The 16,394-nt window shown below is 36.3% G+C and overlaps 1 protein-coding gene across 1 annotated transcript; it reads right to left on the bottom strand.

The window, feature by feature from the left end:
- Nucleotides 1–340: 340 nt before the first annotated feature.
- Nucleotides 341–14,449, bottom strand: LOC105814702 (chromosome unknown open reading frame, human C5orf51). The gene is made up of 6 exons (XM_012649778.1): nucleotides 14,350–14,449; nucleotides 10,884–10,990; nucleotides 8,890–9,036; nucleotides 7,017–7,148; nucleotides 6,011–6,125; nucleotides 341–770 (listed from the first exon to the last, which is right to left on the bottom strand). Exons 1-6 carry the CDS (start codon nucleotides 14,447–14,449, stop codon nucleotides 487–489), a joined length of 885 nt encoding a protein of 294 aa, XP_012505232.1. The 3' UTR covers nucleotides 341–486.
- Nucleotides 14,450–16,394: the final 1,945 nt, after the last annotated feature.

The following is a 16,394-nucleotide window of genomic DNA, read 5'->3' as shown; positions in this document are numbered from 1 at the left end:
TTCCTTCACAGCTGCGATCCCCAACTCCTGGACCAGTACTGGGGGGACCTCAGAGCTCTGCCCCACCCTCCTACCCCTACCCCTGCTGGTCCGTGGAAAAATCGTCTTCCATGGAAGTTAGGAAGGAGGGGTACACGGCAGGAGATGAGCAGCGGTGAGGGCTCAAAGCTTCATCTATATTTAGAGCCGCTCCCCACGGCTCACATTACCGCCTGAGTTCCCCGCCCAACACCCCCACCCCAGTCCGTGGAAAAATTGTCTTCCATGAAACCAGTCTCTGGTGTCAAAAAGGTTGGGGACTGCTGCTTTACGGGTTTAAGAATATATAATAAAAGATGGTGATGGCATTTAAAGAAGGGTACCCACGCTGTATATCTTTATGCAGTGTAATATTCTCAAATTCAGTGTCAATATGTCTTCTTTTCTGGAACTTTCTTTTCCATTTTATGGGTCTCTTTGTTTTTCTGTTTGAACGGGATGAACTTACTAGTTACAGTGATGTTGAAAGAAGTTTAAAATTTGTTTTGCATTTGTTGTATTCCATTCTTGTTCTTTCAGGGGTCCTTCACACACAGACACATACTTCTTCAAAATTTTTTCTCCTACTTCTCGGAAATCCAAGGGTTCTTTGTGTGTAGTGCAGCTTGCTCCAGAAACACCAGTATTCGCTTCATGATTTTCTGGTTGTTGATCAGCACAATGCTTCAATCCCCAGTAACACATTTCACCACTGTACATCATAGCCAGCAAATGAATGTCACTAAATATTCCTGGGAAAGTCATTTAGGTTGACAGATTAGAATTAAAAGTTTAAAAAGAAACCCTAGTTATTAACTAACTGTAACAAATTCCTTTTGTCATTAAGCATTTTTCATTCTCATTTAACAGTAACCACTTAGAAAAGCCAAGTATCATTAATATAATCCTCATTGCATTTTTATCTCTATTTCACCTACTAAAGAAGCCCACTACAAAAAGAAAAACAGAGTACTATCAAAGCAATTTTTAAAAGAACCATTTAGATAAGTGTTCTTAACCTTTCTGGGATCCTCTTTAGGATTTCTTTGAGAATCTAATCTAATACAGGATATACACCCCAAATTCTGCAATTTCAGAGTACTTATAAACTCCCGGAATCCCATCCATGGACACAACTTTTATTTAGGGGTATGCTATAAGATCATTAATATAGCTACAGTTAAATATCCTACATTTCCTCTATGTCTCTAAGTGTCTACAGAAATTATTATGCATAATCATGCCTGAGAGGCCATACAATTATAAATTATTAAAGAAGATGCTTTGTATTACCAGGAAAAAAATACACTGCAGAATTTTTATCGAAAATTGAATGCATTCTTCTTATGAGTAGTTTTTCCAATAGGCAATTATATAATTAAACATTTATGGTACACAAAGTATATTAATTTGGCAAAAAGACAAATAGACCTATTAGAATCAAAAACATCTGGGCATAAATTATTGGCTTTGTAACTTTGGGCAAGTCACCAATGCTCTTTGAATCTCAGTTTATAAATCTAAAAAATGAGGATTCCACATGATCTACTTAATTCATGGAGTTTTCTTAAGGAATGTATAAAATAAAAATGTATCAGAGTTTTAGAAACCATGAAGTGTTATTAAAATATATTAACATTTAACTTCTTAAGACAATTAAAGTAAAAATAAGCGATTTATTCTAACATACTTCTGTGATTAGAAAAGGTTATCCGAAATAAATGGGCATCATAATCTCAGCTGCTCACCTAATATGGTTCAAAAGAAATGACTATGATGGTACTAGAAATTCAACTTTAAAAACTGTGGTAGTTTTTGTTTTTAATCTACCGCAAGCCTTTAAAGGTCTCAGAATTTGTCCCCACAGTTTTCACCTTCACTTCATCTCAAATTCTGCTTGTAAATAGTAGCAAGAGACACAACAGGTTCAGCAAAATAGCTGACTCATTAACATATGGTATCAGTAAAAAAATAACCATTGAAGAGCAAAATCTGAGACTTGCATTCACAACCACATGATAAACTACACCATATTATGCTTTGTATGTATAAAACCAATGTTACTTAATAAGTACAAGGCATGTTACATATAATCGTTTCTTTTTACTTTATTCCTTTGTAGTTAAAAGATCATAAACCTCAAAGAAAAGGCTAGATACAGCATTGGATATTATTCAGAATTATTTTCTATTAGATATAGCATTTGACTGAATGTATATCCTTTTTATTTTGTGATCCTATACTCTGTCTAGTTATTCCTAAAAAGACCAGTGTAGAAAGTAGGGAGAGAGAAGCAAAAATGGAGGGAAAGTTGAATTTCTAAACAGGCTAGAACTTTGGGAGGAAGAGCTGAAGTTATGTCCCACAAAATAAAGCTACTTGGTGAGAAATGATTTCCTAAGGGAGATCTGAGAAACAATTTTTGCCTCATTCTTTAGGTTAACCTCATTCTTTACATTAGCAACAAAGAATAACCTATGACCAAGATACAGAGATATCCTACCAGAAAGCATTTCTAGAAAGAGAATGAATGGCTGTTACGGTAAACAGTGGTTCTCAAACTTTTGCCCGCATTTGAATTACATTGTGGACTTACTAAAATACTGATTGCTGGCCCCTCATCCCCAGTTTCACACTGAAGTATGGGGTTGGGTCTATGAATTTGCATCTTTTTAAACTAACTCCTAAAACGGAGGGTGATTCTCATGCTGCTGGTCCACAGAATACTTTCAAAACTACTGCATTAAAATACCAAAGGAAGAGATGACCAAGGTAAAAATTAGGTACTTTCTTCCTCTCTATTCCTACAAGGAGTCCACTACTCTATAGATACAGGCTCTTTGCTTCTATAAATTTTCCTTGATATTTTCTTTTTCTGTTAATACTCAGCATAGTTTTTTGACAAAACGCTTTACACTGTGCATGCCCTCGGTAAATGCACATGTGACAGTGGGAAGGGCGTATGTGACATGGGGGCTAGAGGTGGGGATGGAGAAAGAGAATAATCCATGAAGTGAGAGGGTAGAAATGTGACTTTCTCACAAAAAAAAGTGGCCAGACTGGCACCTTCTGGGAGTAGTGATGTCCAAATCTGCCTACATCATAACAATTTAGGATGCTTATTAAAAATAGATTCCTGGGCTTCATTTATTGAATCAGAAACTGCATGGGTTACACAGAAATCTGTACTTTAAAAAAAATTTTTTCTATGTTATATATGTACATATTTATGGGGTACATGTGAAATTTTGTTGCATGCATAGAATATGTAATGATCAAGTTGGAGTATTTAGGGTATCCATCACCTGAATATCATTTCTATGGGTTGGGTACATTTCAAGTTCTTTCCCAGCTATTTTGAAAAATACAATACATTGTTGCTCACTATAGCCACTCTCCTCTGCTATCAAATATTAGAACTTATTCCTTCTTTCTAATTGTATGTTTGTACCCATTAACCAACCTCTCTTCATCACCTCCCACATTTCTACCGGTTAGTGATATCAGTTCAGATCTGCAGGGGAGAGAGGGTCCTCAGTGGTATTAAAAAGGGCATAAACCATGGGTGTAAAAGCTGGACAGTATTTTGATTTTTCCCCATTTGATTTCACGTTTATTCTGACAAGGTTATTTTTACAAACTCTTTGTCTGATAAGTCCATGTCCAAAGATGAAAATTCTCTGGCCTCACTTCATGGAAGAGTGAGGCTCAGGGCTGAGGTACACAGGCTTATTGTATACATTTGGTAATTTTTGAAAGCTGAAAATTTAATGACATACAGGTAATGTCTAAACAACAATATGATTATTTTGCCTTGGAAAAAGAAACAAAAATTATATACAAAAATTATATACAATTATATACAAAAATTATATACCTAAAATTAGGTAACATCACCAAAATCTGGCCACAAAAATATTTTGATGCCCCATATAGAACTTTTTTCCCTAGATATTAAGAATTATTCAGAATTACAGTTTAGATTGGCTATCAGAAAATAATTAGAGCCTCTCCAACGGAGTATTAGGAGGAATTTAGCCAATAAAAGCAGGTTGCCTTGCTTCTAATCTAATCATCTTCAGAGAGATGGATTTGGGCAAAGCAATCTTCAGATGAGAACAAGAAGCCAACACCATAAGAGGACTGAGGGCTGTGGCAAAACTGTTGTGCTGCCTGTATTGTTTTCTTTTTTTCCTGGAAAATGATTTAAGACTCTATCTCACTCTTTTGATTCCCTTGTTGAAGAAGTAAGTGAAACTAGAGGCTAGTAAATTCAAAGAATGATCAAGAAGAGAAGGCACCAATAGTACATACCTCCTGAAGAAAAAATTCCAGGCTGTGGGAGTATCTTACCTTATAACCAGCAACAGGAGAATGAGAAAATAGGTGACTTGTGTCACTCTCTTTTGTTCTAAATAAGCTTTAAGGCCTACCCCCACCTTTTTCTTCTAAACAGTATCCCAGGTTAAGAGTCCATTGGGTGAGTTGAGGAGATTTTAAAAAGACCAATTTCAATGCCTCTAATTTGTTATCTGGAAGAACTAATAACTAATATAATAATACAGGAGGGCTGTCCAGAAAGAATCCAGCCATGTAATATGGAAAATGGAGACAATTACGGCTGGATATTTTCCAGACATTCCTTCTATACTTCTATATTTTCCATAAATACATCAAAACACCCTATGTTTTGTCAAATGTCATGCCCACTAGGGAGTTCTTTGTATTCACAATAAGTCATTTTGGGATAAAATGTTTCTCTTAATGAACAGAAAGTAACAATTTTTGGATACCATGTTAATGACATTTAAATCACTCTATTTTATCTATGAAATGTTTTTAAATAGGAAGGAAAAGCCTGAAGAGGCCAACAAAGAAACAAGAAGAATTAAAATTCTAGAGTTTTTCCCAAGAAGTTTTCTTATTATTCCTAATATTTCATTTTTTTCCCATCAAAATTTCAGACAAAGTATAAGAGAAAAGTTTACACATATGATCTAATGTCACTTGCAGCTATGTGACCTTGAACAGGTCATCTAGTTAACCTGGACCTCAGTTTCTCAATTTACAGAGATGTTAAAAGTGGTTCTTCTCTCCCCACACTCCAGTCTAAAACCCAAATGATGATCTACATTCAGTTCCTAGAATTTTCAAGTACATAAATGTTTGTGGCAGAAACTTATAGTTGCCACCCAGAATTCATTCTTCCCCCACCTTCTTAGTAAAGAACTTTAATTTTATTTGAGATGGCAATAATTCAGGTTAAAAACTATACTTTCCAGGTTTCCTGATAGCAAAGTAAAGTCATCTGATTAAATTCTAGCTAGTAAAATGGAGGTCAGTCATAAGAAACTTCTGAGAAGGCTGCTCTAAAAGAGCTTGGCTGAAAGAAATTCTCTTTTGCCATTCCTGTAGCATGGAACACAGGTGAGATAGAAGGAGCTCCAAGAGCATCTTGGGATACTGAGAATGGAAGCAGTATCATAAACAGGGATGCATGCCATGCAACTTTGGAAAGGATCATTTATATTGTACTCTATATAAAGTGTCTCCCCCTGAAGCTGAAGGACTCTGTTCTAAAGATGATGGAGAAAAAAAAATAACATAATGATGCCATGGAGCAACTGTACCAGCTCTAGATTATTTCTATGCAAAAGATCACTAAATGTCAACTTTGTTTAAAAGTTACTTCTGGTCTGTTATAAGTAGCCAAACCTAGTTCTGATAAAATGCTGATTGGGGATGTGTGGGGATGTAAAATACATAAAAGTAACATAACTCTTCCAAAATTACTAAACAGAAGACATTAAGAGTATTTTTCTATATTACATAAAAAGACTCTAATCTTTCAACTTTTTAAAAGCCCTTTTATTACTTTTTGTCTATAATTGAGCTTGAAATTTATTTAAATCAGAGTAAAATCTAATAAAACTTCCAAAAATCTTAAAAAGACTTAAATCATTTATAAAACTTGAAAAAGAGATCACATTACCTGCACTCAGTAATTTAGCTGTGTCTAGGTCTTGGAAAGAAACCCCTTCATTTAACTGGGTAGGACACCGATAATTTAGCATCTGTAGCAAGTAACTGATTCCATCAACAAGGTACTAAATGAAAGTAAAAGCCAAAGAATTAAAAGCATTATATTCAGAGCTATAAAACTTCAAATATTGTTTTCCATTCTTTACTCAAGAAAAAATGGGCTAATATGTATTACACATATAGCTTATGACTATTACATTTCAATGGTATAAGGTCCCACTACTCCAAGAGTTTCATAATAAAAGTATATACCTTCAAATGCTCCAATTAGTAAAAGTATGAAAAAAAAATGTTAACCAAGAACACATTTCATTAAGATACTTGTCAAAGATGGTAGAGGAAAAATGGATAAAGATAATAAAGATGTGTTCAAAAACAATTTATTAAAAACATGTATATACTTATAATTTAGAAATATTATGATCAAACTTTTATATCTGAAACTGTGAGCTTCCATTTCCAATTCCACCTAAACTATGTGTACATTTAACACAAGTTCAAATCTTTAGTGATACAATACTAAGACCCATGTCTTTGGATTTAGTGATTTGGTCAGAACAGGAAAGATGAATCAGAGAGCCACAATTTTCTAAGAGGAGGGTCATGTGGGTTCTTTAGGAGGATTTTGCTGACAGATGCTCCCAACCAAGTGTTTCTTCTAGGCCAAAAAAAAAAATGCTTAGAAATTGATATTGTTTATCTTATATTTAAAACAATAAAAATCCAGATCTTAAAAAAAGCAGGTAGAACTTCCCAATTTACACAGTGCTTCCATGTGTTACCTTATTTGGTCTTCAAAATGATCGAAATTTATTTAAGATTACACAGCCAGTAAGTGAAAGATCTAGAACACAAACCCAGACAGACCCTTTGATTCTACTACTATTATAGCAAAAACAGCTTTTTGAAACCTACAAATATCAACGATCAAAAATGTGTAAGAAATGCCTTTTTACCTTTTTAAGCAGAGTAGATTTTCTCAAGAGCCACTCACTTCTTTTGGTCAGAGAATGACAATACATATATAGCAGGGCTCCTCGTCTCCAAGATAGACATTCCAGTAGCTCATCCCCGAGCAAATTGCAGTGCTAAAACACAAAGATACAGCTGTCTTGACGTTTATAAAAGTCGAAGTTAAATTTCAAAAACTCAGCAATTAAAAACACTCTCACCTCACAAAACGTGCCCTATGCTTACACAGAATGCTTTACTTTGAATCAATTAGAAATATGGAAGTTTATTGCTACATGAAAATAAAAATAACTACTTCAATTTACAAATAGTTTTATAAAATAGTTTTAAAAATATTTTAGAAAATTAATATATTTGAAATATAAGTAGTCACAATCTGATTAAAAAGATAACTTCTCAGAAATACATTATTTGATGCAAAAACATATCTATTTCTATTACTGCTAGAATAAACTATGAAAAAGCTATTCACAAAAATAATTTTAAGAAATCAAAACTTTTATGGCAGTATGTCATTTAAATCTGGGGATGGTTTGTTTCCACAGTTAGCCTTCCCTGATAAATACAGGGAACAAAAAAGATATCTATCGCAGTATTAACAGATAGTCAGCATACAAAGATGAGAAATTATATGCTTGAAAGAGTATCTAGGAATAGAGATATAAATCCTTTTTTTTTTTTTTTTTTGAGACAGAGTCTCTTCTCTGTTGCCCGGGATAGAGTGTTGCAGCGTCAGCCTAGCTCACAGCAACTTCAAACTCCTGGGCTCAAGCAATCCTCCTGCCTCAGCCTCCTAAGTAGCTGGGACTACAGGCACGCACCACTGTTCCTGGATAATTTTTTTTATTTTTAGTAGAGACAGGGTCTTGCTCTTGCTGAGGCTGGTCTCGAACTCCTGAACTCAACTGATCCTCCCACCTTGGCCTCCTAGAGTGCTAGGATTACAGGCGTGAGCCACCGTGCCCGCCTAGAGATATAAATCTTGGAATTACCTAAGTAAAGATAATAGTACAAAGTAAGTGAATAAGTTGTCATGCAAAGATAGAATAGAGACAATCACAGGATAAAAGAGACATCCTATGAGTTATCCTATGGGTTATTCTTTCAACTTTAGTGCCTATGTTTCTAGAATGGAAGAGAGGGTAGTTGCTAGGGAAAGAGTAAGAGAGGGCTTCTTACTTCTCAGGAGATGTCCTGGTTTGGTGGCTCATGCCTGTAATGCCAGCCCTTTGGGAGGCCAAGATGGGAAGAAAATTAGCTGGGAGTGGTGGTGCACATTTGTAGTCCCCGCTACTTTGGAGACTGAGGTGGGAGGATCACTTGAGCCCAGGAGGTCAAGGTTACAGTGAGCTATGATCAAGCCACTGCACTGTAGCCTGGGCAGAAGAGCAAGACCCTATCTCTTAAAAAAAAAAAAAAAAAAGAAGAAGAAGAAGAAGGAGAAAAGAAGCATCCAGGAAGGGGGTGATTAATACTAAGAAAGGCAGCAAATGTTCAGAAGGATGAAGACTATGAAAAGGACAACAGATGTGATAATTAGGTTAAGTAACCTTCAAGGAAACATAGCATCTGCAAAGTAAAGGGGACAGAAATGGGAATATCTATGTTTAGAAAATTGTTAGGTATTGCCATTACAATCTCATTATGCAAATTATGCAAATATTCTGAAACATTTATTAAAATATGATACTTTATTTGTGATATTGGTGTGAAATGTAAGCTCTCATATCTCCTGCCTTCAATCTTAATTTAAAACAGAAACAAAGATACAATCAAGAAGAAAAAAATAGACTCCAAAAAGCAGGATAGCAAGAACTAGCAAAATTCCACCATAATTTCTGGGAGTGCAAAACTTACTTTTGGATGCATATTATTTTCCTTAACTAAAATTTCTGGTTCTGAAAGAAAACTGATGAGATCTTTTACTTTGTGTGAAGAAGAGTCTTCAGGAAAATCTTCATCTACTAGCTTGTTCTCCTCAAAATATGTCATGTCCAAAATAGCCTAAAGAAAAAGAGAAAAAAGTACCTATAAATGATTTACATTTTAAAGGATAACTCTTACAGTTTAATCTTACGCATATAGGTGCTTTATTAGACATTTAAGTCTTTTAGCACAGTACTTAAGTTTGAGAAGTAGGCAAAATACCTAGCTGTAAACATAATTTGAGACAGACCTTATAGAAAACTAGGTATTTTTCATAGGTATTTTACTAAAGTACTGAATTAATGATAATCTTGTTTCCCTCCAAAAATAAAAGGATTTGTTTTAATTAACAGAAGTTAATTATATAAAATTATGAAAAACATAATTATTATAGTCTTTGCTATTTATCCATATATAATCCCTGAAAACTTTCTAAATGCCTGCTATATCGAATTAAGGTTACCACCTATAGTTTTGTATATTGAATCTTCAAAGGATTTATGTTTTTCCAAATGCAGAGCCAGTATTTGGGGGATATGTACGCTGCCACCCAATGGAGGAAGCATACCATCAACATTATGCAATTCAGATACTAAGTCCTTGGCATTCCTAAATACTAGAGACTCTCTATTCTGGCATCTTAAAACTCCTCAGTCCTTTTTCTTTTTTTATTCTATTGGACTAAAACTAAGGAAACCGGGTTCTAGTGTCAAGTTCTACCACTAACCACCTAACTAACCAAGGTCAAGCCAATTTTATCTTTTTTGAGCCTTAGTTTCTTCACCTGTAAAATGATAAATTGGACTAAATGCCTTTCTAAATTCCGGAATTAATTAACATATGTAAAACACTAAGAACATTACCTGGCACACAGTTAGTGATCTTCAAGTGGTAAGTGTTACCGTGTGGAAGGCCTAAACCAGGAAGGAGAGATCATCATCCTACAGACTATGATCTGTTGATTTAGAACCATAAATAGGGTTCAAGAGGACCTGGGAAATTTAAATCTGCATCCCTAGGTCTTTTGCCTTATTCTAGGAAGTAAATTAAAATATTTAGAACACTTCCATGTGAAAAAAAAAAAATGAGGTGACATCCACCATATGCAGACAAGCAAAAGCCTTCTGAAAGAAAAGAAAGTAAAGCAAAGTACCTGCCGAATTATAACAGTTATTTGGGGTTTGTGATTAGCTGTTAGGCTCATTCAGCCATGAAATTTGAAGGCAGAAACCATCTTTATGTACCATCTAACAGAAAGCACAGTGCCAGGCATGTAAATGCTACAAATGGGCAATTTGGAAGCTTAACTAAGTTTACTCCTATAACCATTTGTTTTATTATACCTTAACGATCAAGAAAGGCGATATGAAAACACTCTACCAATTACAAAGTGCTAAATAAATGTTAGTTACTATAATGAAATTATATTTCTTGACGTCAGCTTGTCTCAGCAGTGTTCCAGAAAACCAAGAAAATAGGTACTGTCCACACAGAGGCCTGAATTTGAAAGGAAAATAAAAGAAAAAAGGAGGAACAGAAAAAAAATCTCATGGACAGGCATGATTCTAGAACGGGAAGCCACGCTGAGAATCCTAAGGAGAGGAAAGAATAAAGTAATCAGGAAAAAAAAATAATCAAGGCCCTTACAGAATCCCCTACTCCCTTTGAAACCATCAAGAACTTAGATAGATGCACTAGAATAGATGCATCATGCACTAGAATTCTGCTTTTTATCTCTAAATGGCAGTAATTCTCTTATCTGGAAGATTTTTTCCCTGACTTTTCTTATCAACACATCTCATAAATCTTACTTCTTTGTACATGGCATCAAAGTTCCAAATCTATATGCTTTATACACAGTTTTCTGAACAAATTAACATTTTAAATCTGCCCTTATAAGATAGAGTCCACATCTATTTCAGTACCTGTGTGTAAAGTTCTAGAAGATCTGATGGATTTGAACATTCTTTCTCATCTCCACATAGGAGTTTCAATTTTTCTAGTGCTGCAGAGGCCCGAATTAAAAAGTGATCTGTAAGGAATAAAAACATGATAATCACTTCACATAGTTTCAGAATGCTATTTAAACAAAAAACGTTATGTATCTGAAATGATGAGATGAAAATTATCGTATATGGAGAAACAGCATGGTAGTAATTATATCTTATCTAAAACATAAAATATATCAGAATGCCTAATCCTAATTAAATACATTTATTATAAAAAGCAAAGTCTGAAAACTTTCTAGATTCACTGTTGCCATTTCTTGAATGCAGTCTGTATTCTCATAATACTTCTCTTATGATGTTGATGCATTTAATGTTTAAATAAAAACTCGCACTGGAATAGTACAAATATACATAAACCTAGAGAAGGCGTTTCCACTGAAAACTTATAATTTCATAAATGTAATTGTAAATGTTTTCTAAAAGAACACAATTGACCAAATCAAATGCCTCATAAAATATTAACACTTTGAGCAATTATAACTTTATCATGTGTTTCTAGCTGTTAAAATTACATAATGCATCTATGCATTTTATTCCCTTAAAAACTTAGAAATAAAACAAATCACCCCATTTCTTTAAAACCTAAAAGAAAATGAACCATATCCTTCTAATATGCCCAAGTATCACTATTCGCCCTCCCCCCCTTTCACTGTCTCCTAATTTTCTTCCCTTTTCTAATGTCATAATCCCTTAATTTATTGTATCATTTTACCTTTTCTTATGTGTCCACTCCAAGGTACTATACACCCTTCTGCATCACCTCATGCAGTTGAATTGAGGTATCAAGACACTAAAGTCCCTGAGTTTGCCCCTCCATGCTTCCCTTCTGAAATATATACCATTATACCATTTTTTCCTCACTGGCCAACAGACAGATAATGTTGCACTTGTTGAAGGCCCATCTGATCCAGCCTTAGCAGTTATATAGACAGATAAGCTGTTCAATGTTGGAGCGAAAGCACCTACAGATTACGTCCACTGGCAATCACATGATGACCTTAAGTTTTCCCACGTCAAGTCTACCTGTAGGTAGACCGGATTCTGATTGCTTTAAGATCTACTATTCACCTGAATTGAATGCAACTTCTTTAGCACTGTGTTCCTACCCCTAGCCCAGAAGTAACACCCATACACCACCCCCTGCAAAAAAGATTCTACTATTAACTGAAATTGTATGGAACATGGCACTCCTTAGGTGCTTCTTTAGACTGTGTTGATATTTTCTTCTTAGCTTGCAGATGATTTTAAATGTAAAGACTTTCATTGTACTCACTAAACCATTGCTGAAGAAGTATGTCACATGAACTCATGACATAATTACTGTGGGTGGGGGTGTAACACAGCTCACATTTTGGAAAAGCCCATAAAAATGCAGTAATTTTACTAGAACTATTTAGTCAAACGATTGGCAAGGCAAAAGATGAAAGTGATTCTTCATAATCTCTGGAAAAAGTCCCTCTCATGGCATGCTTCCAGATAGGGAACATACTGTGCTTGTACAGCGAGAAATAAATGAATAAAAAATTGGGCAGAAATAAAAGAGAGCATTCTTAGAAGGAATAATGTCTGGCTGCATCTGATCTAATTTGAAAAAGACAATGGAAAATACTAACCCCCTATAACCTAGTATAAATATATAGTTGTTACATTACAGGGCAAATTTTGAATTTGTATTATTATTTTTGTTGTGTGGGAAAAGAATGCCAAGTTCAAGTCAAATACATACAAATCTTGTTTTAATTAAACTTCATAAAAGAAAATCATGCTAGTTAATACTTTAATAAGATTAAACTGATTTTAATACTGATTAATAGCTCATAATATGGACCACTGTAGCAAGTTTTCAGAAGTATACAGCCCTCGAACAAAAATACAGTATATGGCACCATTGACTTTTTTTTTTTTTGAGACAGTCTCACTCTGTTGACCCGGCTAGTGTGCAGTGACATCATCATTGCTCACTGCAACCTCAAACTCCTGGGCTCAAGTAATCCTCCTGCCTCAGCCTCCTGAGTAGCTGGGACTACAGGTGCTCCCCGCTAATTTTTTTCTATTTTTAGTTGCTTGGCTAATTTTTTTTTCTATTTTTAGTAGAGACTAGGTCTCCCTCTTGTGGGTCTTCAATTCCTGACCTAAAGCGACCCTCCCACCTGGGCCTCCCAGAGTGCTAGGATTATAGGAGCGAGCCACCGCCCCACCCAGCACCATTGACTTTTATTTCCAGCCCTCATTCATTCCAAACTGGATTAAACAACTGTTCCAAGGAAAATGAGAATAGCTGTTGGGTTCTGTGATAACTTAAAAAATTCTTTGATCTGTTTGGACTGTTTCAAATGGAGCTGCAATTAAAGGTAACTTAGATACACTCCCAAGTAATAGCTACCGTTATCCAAGAACTATTCATGTGAAGCCTGGGATTCACTTACCACAAACCAAAAAAAAAAAAAAAAAAAGCTTCAGGGCGGTCTGTGGGTCACCGAAGAACACAATCCTGAGAAAAGATAATTCGGCAAAGATTCTTCACTGAAATGAGGGCATTTTATCACAGACTTTCTCTAATAAATTCATGAATTATTCAATTGCTTGGGTAGTTGCAAAATACTCCAACACTGTTTTCCTATGAATCTGATGACAATGAGTCAGTCCAAAAGAATTTTATAAACCTATCTGTAATTATGACTCAAAACTCAAAAAGGAGTAATGCAGAACCTACAAGCAGCTGAGAAGCAATGAAAAGAGAATTAAAGTTGAAATCAGAAGATTGAGGTAATTCTCTAAGCTAGTTTTTCCTAAAGAAACAGCTTAGAGGTTTCCAAAACAAGTGTTCTAATACAGAGCGCTTGTGAGAATTGAGAAGATGTATGCGAAAGAATACTCTAAATTACAACCAATGTAAATCTCTTCCTTAGAATACTGTTTACAGTTAAGTTCTAAATCCAAAACTTAAAACGGAAGTTTATAACGCAGCAATGAGAAGGCAGGACTCTTATACATGCCTACCTATCTTTCCTGGATGCAAAACCACTATTACTAATTTAAACTTTCATGTGTACTTCGTTATTCCGATTCTACGCTTTTCCCAATCGCTGAGACAGTTAAACCCGACAGCAAAGACCTGGCTGAGATACCCCTACGGGACAGATTTTCATGGGTTCTGAAAAATACGGGTTTTAAGCCGTATTTTGCAATAACGCTTTGGCAAGGTGAGTTCTGGGGAGTGGGCAAACGACAGCGCACCGGAGATCAGGGCGCAAGACCTGGGAGAGCTACGGCCTCGGACCCCCACGGACCACAGGCTACCGCCTCCAGCTTTTACAGCCATCGAGCGCCAGCCCTGTAAAACTGTTCGCCCCACCCACTTCCCTCTCCTCCGCTCCCTCACCGTCTTCACCGGCAGCTTCACTAAGTTGCTGTATGTGGGCCTGAGCCAGGTCCCCGAGCTCTTCCACTCGCCTCACCACACTGGGGCCTGCGGCAGCCATGGCCACAACTGGCGGGCGCGCCCCAGCCCACGTGACCGCGCTGGCCTGAGATCACCTGATCCCCTAGAGCGGGCGGGGTATAGGGCGGAGTTCTCATGGTTAGTGGGCGGAGACATCAACTCCGGAAAGAGAGCCGACCTAGGCCGGCAAAGGTCTTTCCGGGTTATTTTCCTCCCCCGGGACTTTCTCCCATCCTCCCACAATCCTGAGCAGCTAGGAGACTGTAGAGACGGGTGTGACGTAGAGACACGCCTCTCTCTAAACCAATCGGGAGCCAGCCATGGCCCCAGGTTGGCCCAATGGGAAGTCATTTTTCTCCAGAAGGCGCGGGGAAGGCGGCTTGGATGTGTCTGGCTGGCAGGATGCGGTTTGACGTCCGCCCTCGCGTGTCTGTCTAGAGCTAGAGCGGTAGTCGAGAGAGCGGGCGGGAAGGTCTGGAAAGAGTACTGTTGGCTTTGGTCTTGTAGTAAGGAGGTTGCTAAAATAAAATGATTATAATCCCCTGGTCAGAAATAGAAACCCTGCGGGCTCTTGAGTAGCACATCCGAGTTTCCAATAGGGGGTTCTGCGTCTGGATGGGGAGTTGCAAACATTAGTGGAGTTGCCAGTCTACGTAGTTGAATATTGCTTTTCTAAATCTGAATATACGCAGTCAGGTTTGTTTTATCTCTGACCTCCCTTGACTAGCTCACCTTTAAAGGATTTTAACCGTCTCTCACCCAATAGTACTAAACTTTGCAGCTACAAAAAATTTCTATTGCCATACATCTTGAGACCTTCCCTTAAGAGGCAAATTGTGCGTGAGGGTCATCTTCTCAACTAGGAGTCTCAAAGCACTCAGTCAACAAGTCTAACTTCCACTTTGCATTCCCCGATTGCTTTCTTGTCTCTGGTCAAATAAATCTTTAACTCTGTTTATTCCTTTTTCAGTTTGACACAGTATATCTTGAATAATCTCCATCCTATCTTATTTCTTATAGAAGGTGTTTTTTTTTATTTAATAGAAAATAGTAAAAATAGCAAATAATGTATTGTGATTTATAAGTGATTGACCACAATGACTTTCTAACATAACTTTATAACACCAGTTTCTTCCTGTGTCAATTTACCCTAAATATGGAGGACAGAAATCATGTATTAGTGCTGTGTCCTCAATGCCTCATACACTGCCTGGCACATAAATACTCAGAAAAATGTTTATTAATTGAACAAAAACTCCATGTTATCCTGTCAATGTATTGTTCTCCTTATAATCAAGAAGCTGAAAGCCAGGAAGGTTGCATTATATGATCAAAGTGGACTAAAGAATCAAACCCTAATAGACATTTGGCACCTTAAAATGCCAAACCTCACTAAGTATATATTCTAAACAGAATTTACAATTCGAATGATGCATTAAATAACTATGGACTTTCAGCAGACACATACCTAACACTGGGACTTATTTCTCAGCTGATACTCTGGTATGTGCTCATTTTCAGAGAGAGAGTTGGAAGGATCTGAGAGTATGTAGTGCAGTCTCTCATTTCCAGATGAAGAAAATGAAGAGGATGTAACTATTAACTCCTCCAAATCTTAGAATACATAAATCTGTGATTTGTCCCAGATCCTACCAAAGTATGCACCTATAGAAGGCTGTCTCACCGTAGAGATAAACAGGTAACAGCCAGCCTTTACCAGTGGACACTAAATGAAATGCTTAAAGTAAGAGAACTTCCGCACTAGAAAAGAAGAAATATGAGTAATTTGCTCCCAATTTATAGTTAATTACTTTTACTTTAGGTAAACCACATGAATAGAACAAATGAAAAAAAATACAATGCCGGATTGAAAAAAAAATTCTCAGGAGAATTAATAACTCACCATCAAGCTACCAAAAAATATCTTCCAAAACAAATAATTGATCTTATTTATACCATTTCCCTCTCTACTGATATATAATGAA

The sequence above is a fragment of the Propithecus coquereli genome, unplaced genomic scaffold (genome assembly GCF_000956105.1).
Source record: "Propithecus coquereli isolate 6110/MARCELLA unplaced genomic scaffold, Pcoq_1.0 Scaffold110, whole genome shotgun sequence".
NCBI classification, from domain to species: domain Eukaryota; kingdom Metazoa; phylum Chordata; class Mammalia; order Primates; family Indriidae; genus Propithecus; species Propithecus coquereli.
This window is presented reverse-complemented; position numbering and strand designations above follow the sequence as displayed.